Source organism: Neoarius graeffei, chromosome 21, assembly GCF_027579695.1.
Source record: "Neoarius graeffei isolate fNeoGra1 chromosome 21, fNeoGra1.pri, whole genome shotgun sequence".
In the NCBI taxonomy this organism is placed as follows: Eukaryota; Metazoa; Chordata; class Actinopteri; order Siluriformes; family Ariidae; genus Neoarius; species Neoarius graeffei.
This window is the reverse complement of record NC_083589.1, coordinates 4510464-4531967: the sequence shown is the minus strand read 5'-3', so window position 1 is coordinate 4531967 and position 21504 is coordinate 4510464. Positions and strand designations below refer to the sequence as shown.

General features: G+C 42.1%; 2 protein-coding genes across 4 annotated transcripts in view; both read left to right on the top strand.

The window, feature by feature from the left end:
• Window positions 1-21504, top strand: part of rps16 (ribosomal protein S16) — a 457927-nt gene that overhangs the window by 243018 nt on the left and 193405 nt on the right. The window lies entirely within an intron of this gene.
• lin7a (lin-7 homolog A (C. elegans)) overlaps window positions 2751-21504 on the top strand; it is a 94085-nt gene continuing 75331 nt past the window's right edge. For all 3 annotated transcript variants that reach the window (XM_060903798.1, XM_060903796.1, XM_060903797.1), the window contains exon 1: window positions 2751-2793. In XM_060903798.1, coding sequence (XP_060759781.1) covers window positions 2757-2793 — 37 coding nt within the window. In that variant the 5' untranslated portion in view covers window positions 2751-2756. The remainder of the gene's footprint in view (window positions 2794-21504) is intronic.

Sequence of the window (21504 nt, the reverse complement as noted above, 5' to 3'; positions counted from 1 at the left end):
TAGTGAGTTGCTCTCTCCATCTGAAGGTCCAGTAGTGAGTTTCTCTCTCCAGCAGGAGCTCCAGTGGTGAGTTGCTCTCTCCATCAGAAGGTCCGGTAGTGAGTCGCTCTTTCCATCAGAAGGCCCATTAGTGAGTTGCTCTCTCTAGCAGAAGGTCCAGTACTGAGTTGCTCTCCCCAGCAAAAGGTCCAGTAGTGAGTTGCTCTCTCCATCAGAAGCTCCAGTAGTGAGTTGCTCTCTCCATCAGAAGGTCCAGTAGTGAGTTGCTCTCTCCATCAGAAGGTCCAGTAGTGACTTGCTCTCTCCATCAGAAGCTCCAGTAGTGAGTTGCTCTCTCCAGCAGAAGGTCAAGTAGTGAGTTGCTCTCTCCATCAGAAGCTCCAGTAGTGAGTTGCTCTCTCCATCAGAAGATCCAGCTTTGAGTTGCTGTCTACAGCAGAAGGTCCAGTAGTGAGTTGCTCTGTCCATCAGAAGCTCCAGTACTGAGTTGCTCTCTCCATCAGAAGGTCCAGTAGTGACTTGCTCTCTCCATCAGAAGGTCAAGTAGTGAGTTGCTCTCTCCATCAGAAGGTCCAGTAGTGATTTGCTCTCTCCAGCAGAAGGTCCATTAGTGAGATGCTCTCTCCAGCAGAAGGTCCAGTAGTGAGTTGCTCTCTCCATCAGAATGTCCAGTAGTGAGTTGCTCTCTCCCGCAGAAGGTCCAGTAGTGAGTTGCTCTCTCCATCAGAAGGTCCAGTAGTGAGTTGCTCTCTCCATAATAAGCTCCAGTACTGAGTTGCTCTCCCCAGCAAAAGGTCCAGTAGTGAGTTGCTCTCTCCATCAAAAGGCACAGCAGTGAGTTGCTCTCTCCATAATAAGCTCCAGTACTGAGTTGCTCTCTCCAGCAAAAGGTCCAGTAGTGAGTTGCTCTCTCCAGCAGAAGCTCCAATATGGAGTTGCTCTCTCCAACAGAAGGTCCAGTAGTGAGTTGCTCTCTCCAGCAGAAGCTCCAATATGGAGTTGCTCTCTCCAACAGAAGGTCCAGTACAGAGTTGCTCTCTCCAGCAGAAGGTCCAGTAGTGAGCTGCTCTCTCCAAAAGAAGGTCCAGTAGTGAGTTGCACTTTCCATCAAAAGGTCCAGTCGTGAGTTGCTCTCTCCAGCAGAAGGTCCAGTCGTGAGTTGCTCTCTCCAAAAGAAGGTCCAGTAGTGAGTTGCTCTCTCCATCAGAACGTCCAGTAGTGAGTTGCTCTCTCCATCAGAAGCTCCAGTAGTGAGTTGCTCTCTCCAAAAGAAGGTCCAGTAGTGAGTTGCTCTCTCCATCAGAAGCTCCAGTAGTGAGTTGCTCTCTCCAGCAGAAGGTCCAGTAGTGAGTTGCTCTCTCCATCAGAAGCTCCAGTAGTGAGTTGCTCTCTCCATCAGAAGCTCCAATAGTGAGTTGCTCTCTCCATCAGAAGCTCCAGTAGTGAGTTGCTCTCTCCATCAGAAGGTCCAGTAGTGAGTTGCTCTCTCCAGCAGAAGGTCCAGTAGTGAGTTGCTCTCTCCATCAGAAGCTCCAGTACTGAGTTGCTCTCTCCATCAGAAGGTCCAGTAGTGAGTTGCTCTCTCCAGCAGAAGATCCAGTTTTGAGTTGCTCTCTCCAGCAAAAGGCACAGCAGTGAGTTGCTCTCTCCATAATAAGCTCCAGTACTGAGTTGCTCTCTCCAGCAAAAGGTCCAGTAGTGAGTTGCTCTCTCCATCAGAAGCTCCAGTAGTGAGTTGCTCTCTCCATCAGAAGCTCCAGTAGTGAGTTGCTCTCTCCATCAGAAGGTCCAGTAGTGAGTTGCTCTCTCCATCAGAAGCTCCAGTAAGGAGTTGCTCTCTACAGCAGAAGGTCCAGTTGTGAGTTGCTTTCTCCATCAGAAGGTCCAGTAGTGAGTTGCTCTCTCCATCAGAAGGTCCAGTAGTGAGTTGCTCTCTCCATCAGAAGGTCCAGTAGTGAGTTGCTCTCTCCATCAGAAGGTCCAGTAGTGAGTTGCTCTCTCCAGCAGAAGGTCCAGTAGTGAGTTGCTCTCTCCATCAGAAGGTCCAGTAGTGAGTTGCTCTCTCCAACAGAAGGTCCAGTAGTGAGTTGCTCTCTCCAGCAGAAGGTCCAGTAGTGAGTTGCTCTCTCCAACAGAAGGTCCAGTAGTGAGTTGCTCTCTCCAACAGAAGGTCCAGTAGTGAGTTGCTCTCTCCATCAGAAGGTCCAGTAGTGAGTTGCTCTCTCCATCTGAAGCTCCAGTAGTGAGTTGCTCTCTCCAGCAGAAGGTCCAGTAGTGAGTTGCTCTCTCCATCAGAAGGTCCAGTAGTGAGTTGCTCTCTCCAGCAGAAGGTCCAGTAGTGAGTTGCTCTCTCCATCAGAAGGTCCAGTAGTGAGTTGCTCTCTCCAACAGAAGGTCCAGTAGTGAGTTGCTCTCTCCAGCAGAAGGTCCAGTAGTGAGTTGCTCTCTCCAACAGAAGGTCCAGTAGTGAGTTGCTCTCTCCAACAGAAGGTCCAGTAGTGAGTTGCTCTCTCCATCAGAAGGTCCAGTAGTGAGTTGCTCTCTCCATCTGAAGCTCCAGTAGTGAGTTGCTCTCTCCAGCAGAAGGTCCAGTAGTGAGCTGCTCTCTCCATCTGAAGCTCCAGTAGTGAGTTGCTCTCTCCAGCAGAAGGTCCAGTAGTGAGTTGCTCTCTCCAGCAGGAGCTCCAGTCGGCGCTTTCCCAGGTGTCAGTCGCCCCCTCCAGCTTTTCCTCCTCACTCCCAACTCCAGCTCCGTCATGGCGACAGTCGTGCAGCCTCTCAGCCTGGAACGCGGTGAGTAACGCGGGGGAAATCTCGCCTTTTTCCGGACTGCCGCTTTGGGTTTTGGAGCTTTTACACTCGGCTCTGTGGAGGATCTGTAAAGCGAGTCGGTTCGGTATTAGTTCGGGATTCGGGAATGATTTTCTCCGATAGGCTGGAATATCCGATAGTGTGTGTGTGTGTGTGTGTGTGTGTGTGTGTGAAATGAAACGCCATGGTGCTGAAGGCTCTTTCTAAACACCGCCATGTGTAATAGAGGACTGATCAGTGATGGATGGATGGATGGATGGATGCTCGTGCTGTTCATCTCGTTTTCTCTCTTTTTTTAGTCTCGGGATGCTGGTGTCATTCCCAGCGCGCGTGCAACCTTCATATTCCCGTTTTCCTGCGTGCATTTCATTCCTGATCGAATCCCGCCTGTGTGTGTGTGTGTGTGTGTGTGTGTTTATATCCCACTTTGCTCCAGATAACTTTGAGCTGTGAGCCTGAATGGACTGATGGTGTGTTTATGGCGACTTTCACGGTATTATAACAGCATTATAAGCGCCCCTGAACACCTGGGGTGATTTCTGTAACACGGATTTAATCAGTGTGTAAACCCTTTAAACTGCGTGTGTGTGTGTGTGTGTGTGTGTTTAGTGAAAGTGGGATGTGAGGTGGATTTGCAGCTGGTGTGAACTCCAGGTGATATTTATTCTTACACAAGAGATCAATAATGAAGTGTTCAGGTTCTGAATGGAATCAGTCACAGAGGTGTCATTAATGACTCCTGATTCATGTGAAGTAGGAAATTAAAATGCTCCAGCAGCCTGGACTGAAGCAAGGACAAGGTAGAGGCTAAATATCGATTCGCCGTAGGTGCAGGTTAACAAACTCTTACAGTTATACTGATGTAAATGTTCACACATACCGTATACACGCAGTATAGCAGCAGCAGTTATATGCAATATGTACATATAGATTATTACATGGTGGTGCAAAGACATGAAGTTTATCTTTGAGTGGTGAATGTACCGTATATATCACGAGTGAGCGACATGAACGAGTGAAAATACTTTCAACACGAGAAGATAAACTTCATGTCTCCGCACCACAGTGTAATGTTCTGTACTACCGTTCAAAAGTTTGGGGTCACCCAGACAATTTTGTGTTCTCCATGAAAAGTCACACTTTTATTTCCCACCATAAGTTGTAAAATGAATAGAAAATATAGTCGAGACATTTTTCTGGCCATTTTGAGCATTTAATCGACCCCACAAATGTGATGCTCCAGAAACTCAATCTGCTCAAAGGAAGGTCAGTTTTATAGCTTCTCTAAAGAGCTCAACTGTTTTCAGCTGTGCTAACATGATTGTACAAGGGTTTTCTAATCATCCATTAGCCTTCTGAGGCAATGAGCAAACACATTGTACCATTAGAACACTGGAGTGAGAGTTGCTGGAAATGGGCCTCTATACACCTATGGAGATATTGCACCAAAAACCAGACATTTGCAGCTAGAATAGTCATTTAGCACATTAGCAATGTATAGAGTGGATTTCTGATTAGTTTAAAGTGATCTTCATTGAAAAGAACAGTGCTTTTCTTTCAAAAATAAGGACATTTCAAAGTGACCCCAAACTTTTGAACGGTAGTGTATATATTATATGGACAGCCACAAAGAAAACGCAAGTTAATCAAAAGAATTTTAACTTTGAACCAGTTCGCCACTTTGACAACGCTGTCGGAAAACACTGGGAGTGAAATATCAGGAATTATTGTCCATTCAGGACACTTTTTCCATGGAATAAAAACATGTGTTCTATTCAGTGGCGGAACAACTGCATGCAAGGCCCTGGGGCAAAACACCAATCAGGCGAAATTGCAAACAAACAAATTAGAAGGCTTGCGGCATATCAGCCTACTCAGGCTATATCTAACAAAAAGCAGTTTTTAAGAACGTAGCCTTTGGACCTAGCCATGGCGAAATTGCAAACAAACAGAAGGCCTGCGGCATATAATCAGGCTATATTAGAACAGAACTTGCTCAAAGTTTTTTTTATTATTATTATTATTTTTTTTTTTTATAGGCCTATATAGCCTGTATTTTCCATTCATTTTTTATTATGTTCCAAATAGACACTAAACATCAACAACAAAAAAATCCAGCAATCATGAATGATACACCCTCATTGTGTAAGCACGTCTTCAACTACAAAGCCGACACGGAAACCTGCGTTCGTCATTAAAAAGGCATTCGACGCGCCTTGCGCTCCACAAAGTCGTCGACTATTTGAGGGATGTTAAGCGCTCTTGCTCGCTCATTCTCAATTGATAAATTGGCCAATCCACAGAGTCTCTTTTGACCCTGAGATAATTTTATCAATTTTAATTTGGAGAAAGAGCGCTCTGCTGTCGCAACTGAGACGGGGAGAGTGAGAAAAGGCAAGAAGGCCGTGCACACCTCACTAAGGCCAAGTTTACATTAGACCGTATCTGTCTCGTTTTCTTTGCGGATGCACTGTCCGTTTACATTAAAATGCCTGGAAACGCCGGGAAACGGGAATCCGCCAGGGTCCACGTATTCAATCCAGATCGTTTCTGGTCCGGTGCTGTGTAAACATTGAGAATACGCGGATACGCGGATATGCTGTGCTGAGCTCTAGCTGGTGTCGTCATTGGACAACGTTACTGTGACATCCACCTTCCTGATTCGCTGGCGTTGGTCATGTGACGTGACTGCTGAAAAACGGCGCGGACTTCCGCCTTGTATCACCTTTCATTAAAGAGTATAAAAGTATGAAAATACTGCAAATACTGATGCAAATACTGCCCACTGTGTAGTTATGATGGTCTTTAGGCTTGCCATCCTTCCACTTGCAAGTGGTAAGTGACTTGCGCACAGCGGCTCAGTCCCGAATCACTGCTCGTGCGCTTAACTCGCGCGCTCTGTGAGCTGCACAGGGCCGGAGTGCGCACCCTCCAGAGGGCTTCGCTGTTCAGGGCGGAGTGATTTGGAGCGCAGCCGCTGAGGAGGAAGCGATGAGCCGCACTGACACATTTCAACTTACGTGCCGAATTAGTCATGTGATTAGTGTATCCGTGTATTGGCGTTGCTGTGTGCACGCTAATCGTGTATTGGCGTTGCTGTGTGCACGCTAATCATGTATTGGCGTTGCTGTGTGCACGCTAATTGTTTTTAAAAACGTTAATCTGATGATCCGCTGATACGGTCTAATGTAAACGCTACCTAAATGTAGAAGTTACTGCTGGATGATCTACTACCAGCAACCTGGCCAGGCTAAGCACAGATGTGTGTCTCGCTATCTGCTCATTGAAACAAGCCCTAAATGACACTAGTTGACCAGGAAAGCTGGAGTCAATATCCCGACTATAGTGATCACACAGTCGACGGGCCACTTCGTATAGCTCCTCGTCTTTGGCATGCTGGAGCGTATTTGAATGAATAGCCTCAAACAAATGAGCAGTCCGATTTAAACTGACAAACCTTTGTGACAGCTGTTGAATGATTACATCAAGGCATGCATAGAACACATTCACCCGAAAATAATGTTCTGCATCAGAAAGCCGACTGTCTTCGCTAAGGTGATCAAAGTGGCGCTTCACTTTTTTCAACCTGGTGGCTACAAATTGTGTTTGACTGCCCCATTTCACAGCCAATGCCAGAGTGGAAGCCTTTGCCTCATCAAACTGCTCCCTGTACTCCTGCAGAGTTCGTACAATATCCTGCAATAATGCAGACGCTTTGAGGAGATCAATGGTCTTCTCCTGCAGTAATTTTGAGATGGCGTTAGTGCACTCCAAAATCTTTGTCTGAAGGCTGATTAAAAACATGAACTGAAATTTAGTAATGGCCTTTTTAAGTGCATCTGCCTCATCTCGTTCATTCGTTTTCTCGCTTGTAAGTGAGAGCTTGTCGAGACCTTTAATGACGTCTCCATATCTGTACTTTAACGCAACAAGCGCATCGTAGCGGGAGGACCAGCAGGTTGGGCAGAGGTGTTTCAAGGTTATGTCCCTGCTCTCTGGGCTCAATAAGTCGCCAAGTAATGCCCATCTCTTAACACTGTTGGCAGAAAAGTTGTACAGTTGTTCAACCACATCATAAAACTGTTTAATCTCTGGGATAGTTTTGACAGAATCATTCAGTACCAAATTCAGACAATGAGCCGCACAGTGCACGTACAAAGCAAGGGGCTCCCACGCCGCTATTCTCGCTTGAACACCAGAATAAATTCCGCTCATGTTCGCTGCGCCGTCATAACCCTGTCCACGGCATCTGGAGACATCTAAGCCATTCCCTTCAATGCAGCTAATAATTCGGCTTTCCAGTTCAGAAGCGGATGCGTTCACAGTTATCTCGAATCCAAGAAAAGCCTCAACTATCCTGATATCTGTAGCAACACCCATTTCGTCTCGATCAATTAAAACATACCTGAAGCCCTGGCTCAGATGATCGCGCTTTGCTACGTCTTGAGTGGTGTCCATATTGATGGAATAAAATGGAGATGCATTTATTTCATGGACTATGTTGCTCTTGACTCTCTGTGATAATATGTAAATGATCTCATCCTGAATAGCATGGCTCAGATATTTAACTGATCCCTTGGGCCGGCTGATCAGTTCTTTCAGGACAGGGTCATAGCGAGCCAACAGTTCAATGATGGACAAAAAGTTTCCTGCGTTCCCCTGCCCAATGGACTCTCGGTGTCCCCTAAATGCCATGTTACATGACGCTAAGGTCAGTGTGACATTCACAATGCGCTCTAACACTTGGCTCCAAAAGTTAGCCGCATTACGAACATCCCTCTCCATATCAGCATCTATTGTACCATGGAGTTTCCACTGCTCATAGACTACACACGCACTGAGATGGATCTGAGTAGATTCATGCACTGCAATTTTGGAGGAGATATGTTTCCAATCTCTAACTCCGTTTACCCAGGCATTATTGTAGGAGGGGGCTTGACGATTGGCAAAAAGCCAGCAAGGCTCATAATATGCACAGTCAAGCTTGGGCGAGTAGCATAACCAGCATCGTGGAAGTTTAATACCAGCTTTAGTGACAGATGTGTAGTAATGGGTTGAAATACTGCGATTGCCAGTGATGGGAAAGGAACCATTTGGCTTACATGGGCCAGTTTGAAGGATATACCTCTTCACATTAGCATCTGCAATGTTTTCAGGGAAATTACCACGGTCTGTTGGAAAATTAGCTGGGTTTGATGATTCCATGCTGGGAATCATGCTGCTCGCTTCAGCTAACTCTCCACGTTCCCTACCCTCCTGATTCTGGTTGCTCATCTCAGCTAACCCCTCTCCACGTTCCCCACCCTCCTCTATATGACTTTGGCCGGAGCTACTGCTAAGCACCACCACGCTACTGCTGCTAGTGCTAACACAGAACAATGCATGTTCACTACTAGCAAATTCAGAGACAGGAGAAGGCAAAGTAAAAAATTAATCCAACTTTGGAAGTTTAGAGTTTGCCTCCTCTTTATTTCTCTTTTCCTTCTTCTTTTGTGCCCCAATTTTACTTTTAAACATGCTGAAGGGCGGCACGGTGGTGTAGTGGTTAGCGCTGTCGCCTCACAGCAAGAAGGTCCTGGGTTCGAGCCCCGTGGCCGGCGAGGGCCTTTCTGTGTGGAGTTTGCATGTTCTCCCTGTGTCCGCGTGGGTTTCCTCCGGGTGCTCCGGTTTCCCCCACAGTCCAAAGACATGCAGGTTAGGTTAACTGGTGACTCTAAATTGAGCGTAGGTGTGAATGTGAGTGTGAATGGTTGTCTGTGTCTATGTGTCAGCCCTGTGATGACCTGGCGACTTGTCCAGGGTGTACCCCGCCTTTCGCCCGTAGTCAGCTGGGATAGGCTCCAGCTTGCCTGCGACCCTGTAGAAGGATAAAGCGGCTACAGATAATGAGATGAGATGAAACATGCTGAATTAGTTTCTAGTAGACAACCAACAACCGCAACCAGGCATGCACCTTCCTAGTCTTGTTGTATGCCGTCAGACGGATGAGGACGTTAGGCAGCCTTTAGATCCTACTCATCATGCATTGCAGTTTTTTTTGCAAATTCCTCAAACAAAAAACAATTAAATACAAAAGGAACAGCTTAGTTTAGCTTGAAAACATTACAATTTATTATATTTTAAGTTTGTTTAGGGATTTCACAGGTTTTTTTTTTAACCATGATAAGAATGTGTAGCAAAAATGAGAGATATATCGGTCAACTAGTCTGTAATCATGTGAAAACTTGTAGGTTTCAAGGAATTTCCAATGAAATCGTGTAAGGCACATTTATTGGGAGGGCCTGAATGTCAAAGGGTGGGGCCCTGTACGGCTAGGGGGAGGGCCCAAGGCCCGGGCAATGGGGCAATGACCCTGCCCACCCCCTTTAGCTCCGCCCCGGTTCTATTCCCTTTTAGCGGGTTTCATTCATTTGGTTCGACAGCATGCAATATTGTTATCATATTGCTTATCTTATGTGTGTTACATCACTCTACCCAATGGAGAATGAGCATTGAATATGGTTTACGATATTGCACGGTTGTCAAGACGACATGACGTCACACGTCGGAGACGTAAAACTTCCACACTAGCGAATGAACAATTGTGACAATTTGTAAACGAACATGGCTGCCAGGTTTGCTTCTTTAAACCTTTGATGCAAAACATATGCACACCCCTTCTAACGCACAACATGGGTCAGAAACGACCCGCATTCATTTTCCAGGTTATTTCATGCTGACTGAGTTTTTCTTTGCTCTATCATTTGAAATCAATTTATTTTATGATTAAATATTCCAAGTATTCTTTAAATATCTTGTTTTTAATTACCACAAATCATTAATTTAATTTTTTCTTTCCTACTTTACGAACAAAAATACTTTTTATATTACTACACACGGGTCATCCAAGTGTGATTTAAAATTAAATGTCTTAATACTATAATAATAATTTGTTTCAAGTAATTACTTTAGCAGTGAATGGGGCCAGTTATTTATTTATTAACTATGTCGTTAGCTAAGCCAACTACAATAAAATTAGCTAACTAAAGTAGAATATGTCAACAGCTCAGTAGCTAATAGTAATTACTGTAACGTTCTGACAAGTAATCTACTCACTCTCAAGGGAACCTAAACATAATCAATATTTTTCTAAGGTAATGTTAGAACAATTGAAAAACATTACTTGCATGTATGAGATGGGCAAAGGGCGCTGTGCTGAGCTGTGAAATGTCCGACACAAGCACAATTCACAGTTCCCACCAAACGCTGGAGTAAATGCATGCGGGTCGGTTCTGACCCATGTGTGTAAACTTGATGTAGAATTACAAAAGCTGTGCTTGTTCATAACTTAAGAAAGGAAAAATAAAAAATGATGATTTGTGCGAAACAAAAACAAGATATTTACTGCATATTTGGAAAAGTAAATGACAAAATGAATTTATTTCAAAAGTAGATCATAGAAACACTCAGCCATACATGAAATAACCTGGAAAATGAACGCAGGTCGTTTTTGACCCATGTTGTGCATGTCCATGTTGATACAAAAAGGGTTTTTATTCAAAAAGTAAGAAAGGAAAAAATAAAATAAGGATGTATGATGATCAAAAACAAGTTAATTGAGGAATACCTTGAATACTGAATGATGGAATTAATTTATTGCAAAGATATAGAAGATAAAAACTCAGCCGGGTCACTTTTGACCCATGTTTTGCATCAAAGGGTTAAATACAGAAGATTTTGAGAGAAGTTTGAAAGAGAAAGATGCGTTGAACGCCCAAAAAGAATGTGTATGGATAATAATAATAATAATAATAATAATAATATTGGATGGCTTTTTTCGTGGTCTATCAGATATATTCCATTCAGCTACTCATCTTCGACTCGTTCAGCATCATGCTAGCTGATTGCAATATATCTGATATACCATGAAAAAAAGCCAGCCAATATTATTTAAATATGTCACTCAGATCCATGATGTATTTTGTATGAAAAATGCAAGTTTTTCAACACAAGAAGATAAACTTCATATCTTCAAGCCGATGTGTGCTTTTCTTTTTATTATACTGGCACATTTACAAAAAATTTATCAAAACAATTCATCGATTTCCTCACGAGTGACATATAGAGATTTATATCACGGTTTTGGTTCTCCGTGTCCCGGATGGAGCTCGGATGAAAAATACAAGTGGTGTATTTCCCAGTAAAACACTCGTGTCTATGTAATATAAATACACTCCACTGTACACTTTCAGGAAAGACACTTATTTCTACAGAGCTTAACGTTTCCATGTAGAATTCTACACACACCTATAGGAGGCTAAGAAGCCCTTTGAAATGCCCCGGAAATGAAATGTGGTGTGTCAGAGTTTCCTGTACGTGTCTATTACTGTTATAGACACCAATCTAGAAAAAATACTCAATACTTGAAAAAAAATTATTTGATGACTCATCCTGTACTACTTTTGTCTTCATCCAATTAATCGCTCTCTAGAACGTGTATGCCCCGCCCCAAAGTAGCCGCTTGTTACCAGTAAATATAGTAAAGCAGCATTCAAGGTGAAGTTGCGACTTGTAATTCTCTGCATACAACCGGTAAAAAACACCAAAAACACCCGTAAAGAAATTTTAACTCTTCAGCTTGGGGTAGTCTTGTGACCTCACAGTTCCTTCCTTGTTTACAGAGTGATATTAAAGCAACATGGCCGCTCTCAATGTGAACAGTGTAAAATCCAGCTTCTCTACGTTTACAGTAAATACTGACTTTAGATCAGCTTATATACAGACACATCACTCAGTTAAATCTATAAGTCGGACCAAACTAATCACTGTTTCAGAGAAGATAACATCAATATTAGAGTTATCGTTTCAGTCCAAATTGCTGCATGAATGTTTGAAGTTTATTACAGTAGAACAGAAACAATAGCCACTCAGGCCTGTAGCGGTAAAAGTGCTCTTAAAGTAGCTTTTATTATGAGCTTTATCTGCTCTGATAAAGCAAATAAAACACACACTTTCATGAAGATGTCCATGTTGGGTTATTTTTTTTCCCTCATGGCACTTTGAACGTCCCGAGGTGAAGAACGATGTGATTACAAATTGCACGTTAGAACTCAGCCACCGAAAATCAATAGTTGGAGTTTATTCACTGGGACGAGGGTAGGGTTTGTGCGTGTTGGCAGTTTGGTTTTTCCATCTTTACACACATCGGCTCCATGAATAAGAATCAGTAATATCTGTTTATCCACCACTCAGGTGTCACCGTCGCTCCGATGACGCTTGTCCTCGGCTCAAACACTGCGACCACAACATGACTCCAGAAACACATGGCGCATCTTCTTGTTGACGGTGGACAGGGGGAAGTGATGGTGGTGGTGGTGGATGAAGAAATCCTCCACAGCTGAAAAAAAGAGTGTAAAAGCTTTGTTAAAGGCTCTAGGCTTTCTTATCCATATTTAAATAACCAGGGGTGGGTTTCCCAAAAGCCTCTTAACACTAAGAGCATCTTAACTAGGAGAGAGAGCGTTCATTGTGCTGCTCGCTCTACCATTTAACCCTTTGATGCAAAACATATGCACACCCCTTCTAATGCACAACGTGGGTCAAAAATGACCCGCATTCATTTTCCAGGTTATGTCATGCTGACTGAGTTTTTCTTTACTCTATCTTTTGAAATCAATTTATTTTATGATTGAATATTCCAAGTATTCTTTAAATATCTTGTTTTTAATTACCACAAATCATTAATTAAATTTTTTCTTTCCTACTTTATGAACAAAAATACTTTTTATATTACTGCACATGGGTCATCCAAGTGTGATTTAAAATTAAATGTCTTAATACAACCCTGATTCCAAAAAAGTTGGGACAAAAGTACAAATTGTAAATAAAAACGGAATGCAATAATTTACAAATCTCAAAAACTGATATTGTATTCACAATAGAACATAGACAACATATCAAATGTTGAAAGTGAGACATTTTGAAATTTCATGCCAAATATTGGCTCATTTGAAATTTCATGACAGCAACACATCTCAAAAAAGTTGGGACAGGGGCAATAAGAGGCTGGAAAAGTTAAAGGTACAAAAAAGGAACAGCTGGAGGACCAAATTGCAACTCATTAGGTCAATTGGCAATAGGTCATTAACATGACTGGGTATAAAAAGAGCATCTTGGAGTGGCAGCGGCTCTCAGAAGTAAAGATGGGAAGAGGATCACCAATCCCCCTAATTCTGCACCGACAAATAGTGGAGCAATATCAGAAAGGAGTTCGACAGTGTCAAATTGCAAAGAGTTTGAACATATCATCATCTACAGTGCATAATATCATCAAAAGATTCAGAGAATCTGGAAGAATCTCTGTGCGTAAGAGTCAAGGCCGGAAAACCATACTGGGTGCCCGTGATCTTCGGGCCCTTAGACGGTACTGCATCACATACAGGCATGCTTCTGTATTGGAAATCACAAAATGGGCTCAGGAATATTTCCAGAGAACATTATCTGTGAACACAATTCACCGTGCCATCCGCCGTTGCCAGCTAAAACTCTATAGTTCAAAGAAGAAGCCGTATCTAAACACGATCCAGAAGCGCAGACGTCTTCTCTGGGCCAAGGCTCATTTAAAATGGACTGTGGCAAAGTGGAAAACTGTTCTGTGGTCAGACGAATCAAAATTTGAAGTTCTTTATGGAAATCAGGGACGCCGTGTCATTCGGACTAAAGAGGAGAAGGACGACTCAAGTTGTTATCAGCGCTCAGTTCAGAAGCCTGCATCTCTGATGGTATGGGGTTGCATTAGTACGTGTGGCATGGGCAGCTTACACATCTGGAAAGACACCATCAATGCTGAAAGGTATATCCAGGTTCTAGAGCAACATATGCTCCCATCCAGACGACATCTCTTTCAGGGAAGACCTTGCATTTTCCAACATGACAATGCCAAACCACATACTGCATCAATTACAGCATCATGGCTGCGTAGAAGAAGGGTCCGGGTACTGAACTGGCCAGCCTGCAGTCCAGATCTTTCACCCATAGAAAACATTTGGCGCATCATGAAACGGAAGATACGACAAAAAAGACCTAAGACAGTTGAGCAACTAGAATCCTATATTAGACAAGAATGGGTTAACATTCCTATCCCTAAACTTGAGCAACTTGTCTCCTCAGTCCCCAGACATTTACAGACTGTTGTAAAGAGAAAAGGGGATGTCTCACAGTGGGAAACATGGCCTTGTCCCAACTTTTTTGAGATGTGGTGTTGTCATGAAATTTAAAATCACCTAATTTTTCTCTTTAAATGATACATTTTCTCAGTTTAAACATTTGATATGTCATCTATGTTCTATTCTGAATAAAATATGGAATTTTGAAACTTCCACATCATTGCATTCCGTTTTTATTTATAATTTGTATTTTGTCCCAACTTTTTTGGAATTGGGTTGTACTATAATAATAATTTGTTTCAAGTAATTACTTTAGCAGTGAATGGGGCCAGTTATTTATTTATTAACTATGTCGTTAGCTAAGCCAACTACAATAAAATTAGCTAACTAAAGTAGAATATGTCGACAGCTCGGTAGCTAATAGTAATTACTTGTAACTTTCTGACAAGTAATCTACTCACTCTCAAGGTAACCTAAACATAATCCATTTTTTTCTAAGGTAATGTTAGAACAATTGAAAAACATTACTTGCCTGTATGAGATGGGCAAAGGGCGCTGTGCTGAGCTGTGAAATGTCCGACACAAGCACAATTCACAGTTCCCACCAAACGCTGGAGTAAATGCATGCGGGTCGGTTCTGACCCATGTGTGTAAACTTGATGTAGAATTACAAAAGCTGTGCTTGTTCATAACTAAAGAAAGGAAAAATAAAAATGATGATTTGTGTGAAACAAAAACAAGATATTTACTGCATATTTGGAAAAGTAAATGACAAAATGAATTTATTTCAAAAGTAGATCATAGAAACACTCAGCCATACATGAAATAACCTGGAAAATGAACGCAGGTCGTTTTTGACCCATTAGAAGGGTAATGATACAAAAAGGGTTTTTATTCAAAAAGTAAGAAAGGAAAAAATAAAATAAGGATGTATGATGATCAAAAACAAGTTAATTGAGGAATACCTTGAATACTGAATGATGGAATTAATTTATTGCAAAGATATAGAAGATAAAAACTCAGCCGGGTCACTTTTGACCCATGTTTTGCATCAAAGGGTTAATGATGATCTTTGTGCCGCCATGCTTTTGGGAAACTCAGTCCAGGTTTGTTAAGATTGGGTGAGGTGTGGTGTGGCATACTGTAGGAATCTCGTGTGCCATTGGCTGTTGGGCAAATCATTCAAGCCCATCAACACAACATCACTCTCACTTCCTATTTCAAATGGAAATACACCAACGTACAGAATGAAATCATGGCTCTCAAGCCACTTCATGGCGTCTTTACCAACAGAAACCTTCCAAGAAGAAATTATTGTAAAGTGTGTACACATTCAGTACACTACACTGATAAATAATCAGTATTTACAGTTAGCTGCTGTTGTACAGCACTAATATATTGGTCCAGGTATACAATATATACAGTATTATGTATGAGGGTGTTTAGTGTACGACGTTATGCAGAGTTGGACAGTAACGAAGTACATTTACTTGAGTACACATTTTGAGCATCAGTACTTTACTTGAGTATTTTTTTTTTAAACTTATGACTTTAACTTCACTACATTTGAAAGACAAATTTGTACTTTTTACTCCACTACATTTCTGTCAAGGTCCTCGTTACTCGTTACTATGAAGCAGCTTTGAAAGTGGATGTTTTTTTCTTTTTTTTTCTGAAACGTGATGGTTTTTTCGCAGGTGACACTGAGAGCCTATCAGTAATCACTAGGGTCACGTCACGTCCATCGACTGTATAAAATCAAGTTCAGTGATTTCTCAGCAGCGTTATTTAAACACGATCAGTTGATGGTAGACTGGAAGGAGGCGGTTCTTCTGGGAAATGCACACACATCCATGGCGTGAACCCATGTTTCAGTTTTCTGAAAGGATTAAAGATTCGTTTCGTTTGAAATGTTTGCTTTGTTTGCCGAAAACGAACCACATCACGGCCTACAAAAACTTGCCGTCCGACCTGCGGAAGCATATTGAGGTCTGTAAACGTTTTGTTTCAAGAGAAAGCTTGCAATGAAGTTGTCTGTGCTTTTAGAGCTAGCGATAACGTTGCAATAGCGATGCAGTCTGGTTAGTCAAAGGACTTTCTATGGATTTTCCCGCCAAGTTGCCATCGCCTTGTCCACGGCTAACATTAACACACAGCTAGCTAACTTGGACACTGTTAAGGCCTCTGCATGCTCTTGCGACAAGGCTTTCGCAGATAGCTTTTCGCAGACAGTTGTAATTTATCGTTGAGCGGGGAGTAATAGGCGTGCGCAATGTTATTCACCGGCACAACGCAAGGGGGCGCGAAGTCGTTAGGAGTAGTTGGTGGGTGTGGTTAGTGGAGTGTTTATCCTCCGGTTACTTATAATGACTAGAACTTTTTTTTTATAATGACTAGAACTGGAGTCGTATAGATGTCCGTACTTCCTCACTTCCTCAATCAACCGCTCTTCATGCTGCTCCATCTTCGCTCGTGTTTTTAAAAATGCCGGTCGTGAAAACAAACCAAACCGGGAAAGTAGGGAAGCAGAAGTGCATGTACAGCGGATGTAGAGTGGACCAATCAGAGCCCTCTTGTCTGCGACGCTGTCTGCGAGGCTTCTGCGGTGGTCACAATTTTTGGGAGGTGCGCGCAGAGCGTCTGCGAAGGTGGGGGGGCTACGCAGACACTGTCTGCGACGCTATCTGCGAGGACTGGGTTGTCAGCATAAATTGGCCTTTAGTTAGCATGTAAAAACGGAGTTACACTAATATGAATAACGTTAATTTATCTGAAGTGCTTTCAGAAATGTTTTAGCATAATCTTGCTAAATAAACAGAATGTAGAATTCTTCCTTTTCTAGTAACGTTTCCTACCCAATATGATTTTGAGTTTGAAAAGTTTGCTAACATGTCAGGTCGAGTGTCACTGACTAGCTAGCTTAACGTTAAACCACCATGATTCCACAGGCAGATTCATATGTACATGAATACATACACTTGCACACGTGTGCACATGAGACCTGTGAGATGGACAGTATTGGACTAGTCAGTCACAACAAATTGTTGGAATTTTTTGTTTTGATGTCAGATGATGGTCTTGCATTTTTTTTTTTTTGCTAGCATGTCAGGTGGAACGTCATTGACTAGCTAGCTTAACGTTAAACCACCATGATGGCACAGCATGTGTTCATTTTCTGAATTCACATTTGGTAACGGTGTTAGGTTTTGTAAGCGTTGTGGCAATAATGCAACGATGCATTGACAGTAAATGTACTTTTAATACTTAAGTATTTTTAAAAGCAAGTACTTCAGTACTTTAACTTAAGTAAAAAATTGACTGTACAACTTTCACTTTTATCGGAGTAACATTTGACCAGTGGGATCTGTACTTTGACTTACGGTAAGTAATGAACTTGGGTACTTTGTCCACCTGTGACGTTATGTAGGTAAGATATCATTATTGTCGTTATTGCTGAGACAGTTACAGAACAACAGGACAGAACTCCAGCATGGGATGTGTGTTAAATTAAACACACAGCACACTGACAGTGCCATCTGAGCTTCATAACATGAATAAATAAATACATCCATCCATAAGGGCGGCATGGTGGTGTAGTGGTTAGCGCTGTCACCTCACAGCAAGAAGGTCCGGGTTCGAGCCCCGGGGCCGGCGAGGGCCTTTCTGTGTGGAGTTTGCATGTTGTCCGCGTGGGTTTCCTCCGGGTGCTCCGGTTTCCCCCACAGTCCAAAGACATGCAGGTTAGGTTAACTGGTGACTCTAAATTGAGCGTAGGTGTGAATGTGAGTGTGAATGGTTGTCTGTGTCTATGTGTCAGCCCTGTGATGACCTGGCGACTTGTCCAGGGTGTACCCCGCCTTTCGCCCGTAGTCAGCTGGGATAGGCTCCAGTTTGCCTGCGACCCTGTAGAAGGATAAAGCGGCTAGAGATAATGAGATGAGACATCCATCCATAAATAAATAAATAAAAGAAGGACACATATCCTGAGTGTAGAACTGAAGGCTGAGCTGAGAGATGGGAAGCTGTGAGTGGTGTTTATTAACCCTGCTGTGAGAGGTTTACACTGTGAAAATGTGTAATGCATAAAACATGGGCTACTTTTTGAGCATTACAGTTCTGTTATGGGTCATAAAACATGTCGATGAGAGGTCGTCATGCTGGGTGTAAAAGCAGAGGGAATGCAGTGCTTAGCCTCGTTCAGACGCCCTTTGTGTGTAATTAAATAACTGCACGTGTCTACCGTAATTAAATTCTTTCACAGGACAAAGCGAGATGTTTGTATCACACATGGTGATGTGTTGACATTATTAGATACACATATATAATATATCAATCTATAAATCAGTATATTGTGGAATAAGCGAATACACCGCAGTTGCAATATAACGAACTCCTTTACTATGAACTTTCACGTATAACGAAATAAGTTTGTGTCCCCACCTTTAATGACAATGAGTCGGAGTCTTCAAAAAAAAAAATCACTGAGCCGTGAGTTTCTCTTCCCCCAGAGACAAACAATAAGTAATAATTAAATCCGCAGTCAAATTAACAATAGGTGTTCGCGCCATAAAACAAAGGCTTAACGAGCCTCACTTAGGTGTCAATCACAAACAATTATCAACAACGGTGATCACTGACTTCAAAAAAATCCCTTAAAAGGACTTGATTTTATGAGCTAAAAGCAGTTTTACTCGAGTCTTTACTCCGTAAATACTGTTGTCATGGCTGCTCGTAAACGTAAGATACTCTCCGTCTGTCGGAAAATGTAGGCAATAGACAGATATAATCGCTAGAAGAGTTTATTTAAAAACATGCTGACAAACATCCAAATCAGTGATCAAAACTCTGAATCGAGAAACAGGTGATGGTCAGGCGAGGTCCAGACATGATATCAAAGGCAGAGACAAAGACAAAGTATAAAATGCAAAATGGAGTCGGAAACCAGAATATCAACACAGTGGGACAAAAGGCTTGGTAATGTGAGACACAAGGTATAGTACAACGTGTATACTTTGCAAAGTCTGTGTATACTGAGAGTCCTGATAAGTGCACGCTGTAATTGTGCTCTAATCCAGAACAGGTGCATGGTACTGTAATTAGTCCTAATGGTGCTGCGCGTGTGTGCGTGAGTAGCAGTTCGAGGCACGCTTCATATCCTGGAGCATGGTGAAAAAGCAAAGAATTTTGTCTAAAGAATACAGTGTCCCAAAAATTCAATTTCAACTTTTAAAGGAAATGAAAAAGAGCTCAGAGACTTCGTCCATAATTGCGATCAACAAGATAGGTTGAAACGAAAGAAGATGCGGCAAGCAAACAACGGCAAGTGTGACTTATTTCCTTTACGTACGAGTGACTTATTTCCTTTACTTCGTACGTGAATTAAGCGTAAATATAAATTAAACACAGTTGGTCTTGTTTTACATAAGAGTGAGTGTTTGGTGTGACAAGTGGCTCCATTTCAGTATTACGAACTTTTCGGTATAAAGAACTACCTGGACGTCCCCCAAAGAGTTCGCTATAGCGGTGTTGCAGTGTAGAAAGTGACCAAAAGCCTCCTTAATTTTTTTTGTTCATGTGCTTTTGTTCTGGTTTCAGTCCTGTCTCCGCCCTGTCTTATTATCATAAGGTTTACTGCCTTAATGTGGTCACCTGTTCCATGTTTCACTTCATTAGTTCATTTATTTCTACCACGTCTGGTAGTCTTTCAAACAGGGGAGGCTGGTCGGTTATGATATTTCCAGATTTTAAAAGAAAAAACACATCAATTTTGCCCATACTCTTGCCTCTGATCTGGCTGATTGTTGGCAGTGTCACAAACTGTGAAATAACAGGTTCTTTTGGCCCATTAGCCTACTGTCCAATATACATGATGGTGGTGTTGGGGGGGGGGATATTTTAACATTTTATATTTTAAAATTGTGGCATGTTGTTTAAAAAGTGATCATTATTGAAAGCAGCTCTTTGTCAGGAACCTCAGCATTCAATGACACTTTCCCTATATTTTACTTATTTTGACTGAGAAATGTTTTATTGACAATTTTGATAACCCTTCACTTTTAATCCAGGTCTGTAGTGTGAAATGTTCTCGGCTGTGTTTTTGTTTAAAAATGTTTTCCAAATTGTAGCTGTGTTTAATTCATATCCAGAAAAATATATATTCCAATATAATATACTCAGCATAAACATTTTAAATAGATTCTATATTTTTGGTCCATCCATGACATATTACTAAAGTAGCCTATTTACTGTTGTTGATGTGGGTCACTTGCTGTTAGCCAATTCACTTTCTCATACCAGGAGAGCTGAAAGGAACGAGTATTATTCCCTACCTTTTTCACCAAGTCAGTTTGAGGCATTGGTCTACCCTGCTCTTTAATTTTAATTTTTTCCTCGAAAGGAAGACTGGCAAATGGCTTCGCCAAAATTAAATCAGCAATGCTTGGCCTCCGTGCGCAGCTTTCTTGCTAGCTGACTAGCCCCCTCAAGTTCAAGTTCAGTCACTCAAATAAACGAAATTTCTGGAACTAAGATAGCAAACACTATATTTACACTTTATTTACAATAAAAATATATACAAACTAAAAAAGCTGGCAGAAACCGTATGTAATGAATGAAATCGAAATGTAAGCTGATCTCTTACAATACACCACAGCACTTCCGATTCCGCATGGGACTGAACTGAAATTCACCGCTGCCTGTCTATAGTTGAAACGAGCTGTCAATCAAAGAAAATATCCGGCCGCTTTCACCAATCACCAGTCTCCTCGCGGAAAGCTTTGCCATGTCCCTCCCATGTGAGGCTCGGAGTCCATGGGCGGGTGTTTTCGCAGTATTTGTCCAATAACCGTCTTGCATTTTGAGATTGAAAAGCGCAGAGCTCCCAAATGCCATTGAAGTCCACTGAGGCTGGGAGTCTGTGAGACTCCGTAGGCGGGCATTTTCGCAGTATTTGTCCAATAATCATCTTGCATTTTGATATTGAAAGCGCATAGCTCCCAACGCCATTGAAGTGCACTGAGGCTGGGCTGCATCGCGCTGTCACGAGGGGGAAAAACTCACGCACACATTAGGCGAACTGGGGAAAGTTATAACGGAATGATTTCGCACTGTAGTTGGGTTGAGCACATATATTTCTGTGATTCGATGTTCGTCATTTTTAGAGGAGGCTGAGCCTCCCTCGTTGTCTTAGAGCAATCGCCCGTGATTTCTACCCTCCTGTTCTTTGTCACATTTCAAAGTCTTGTCATTTGTAATCATGCGTTTCTGCGTTGTCTGTTTGTGATTTCTATTTTTTTTTAGAATTGTTGAATTTTTGAAAAATGTACAGTATTTATTTTCCTTCTTTCTTATTATGTGCCCTGACCCTTTGAAACACTTCAATAACATCATGTTATTCTTCATACCAGCCAATTTAATCAGATTTCTGGGCTTCATTCTTTCTTTCTGTATGTCTAGTATACAGATGAAGTGATATTAAAGGAGATACGCAGATCCGTGGCCTCACTTTTTGTTTATAAACACCTTGAGACCTCAAGAATGGCATAGGAGT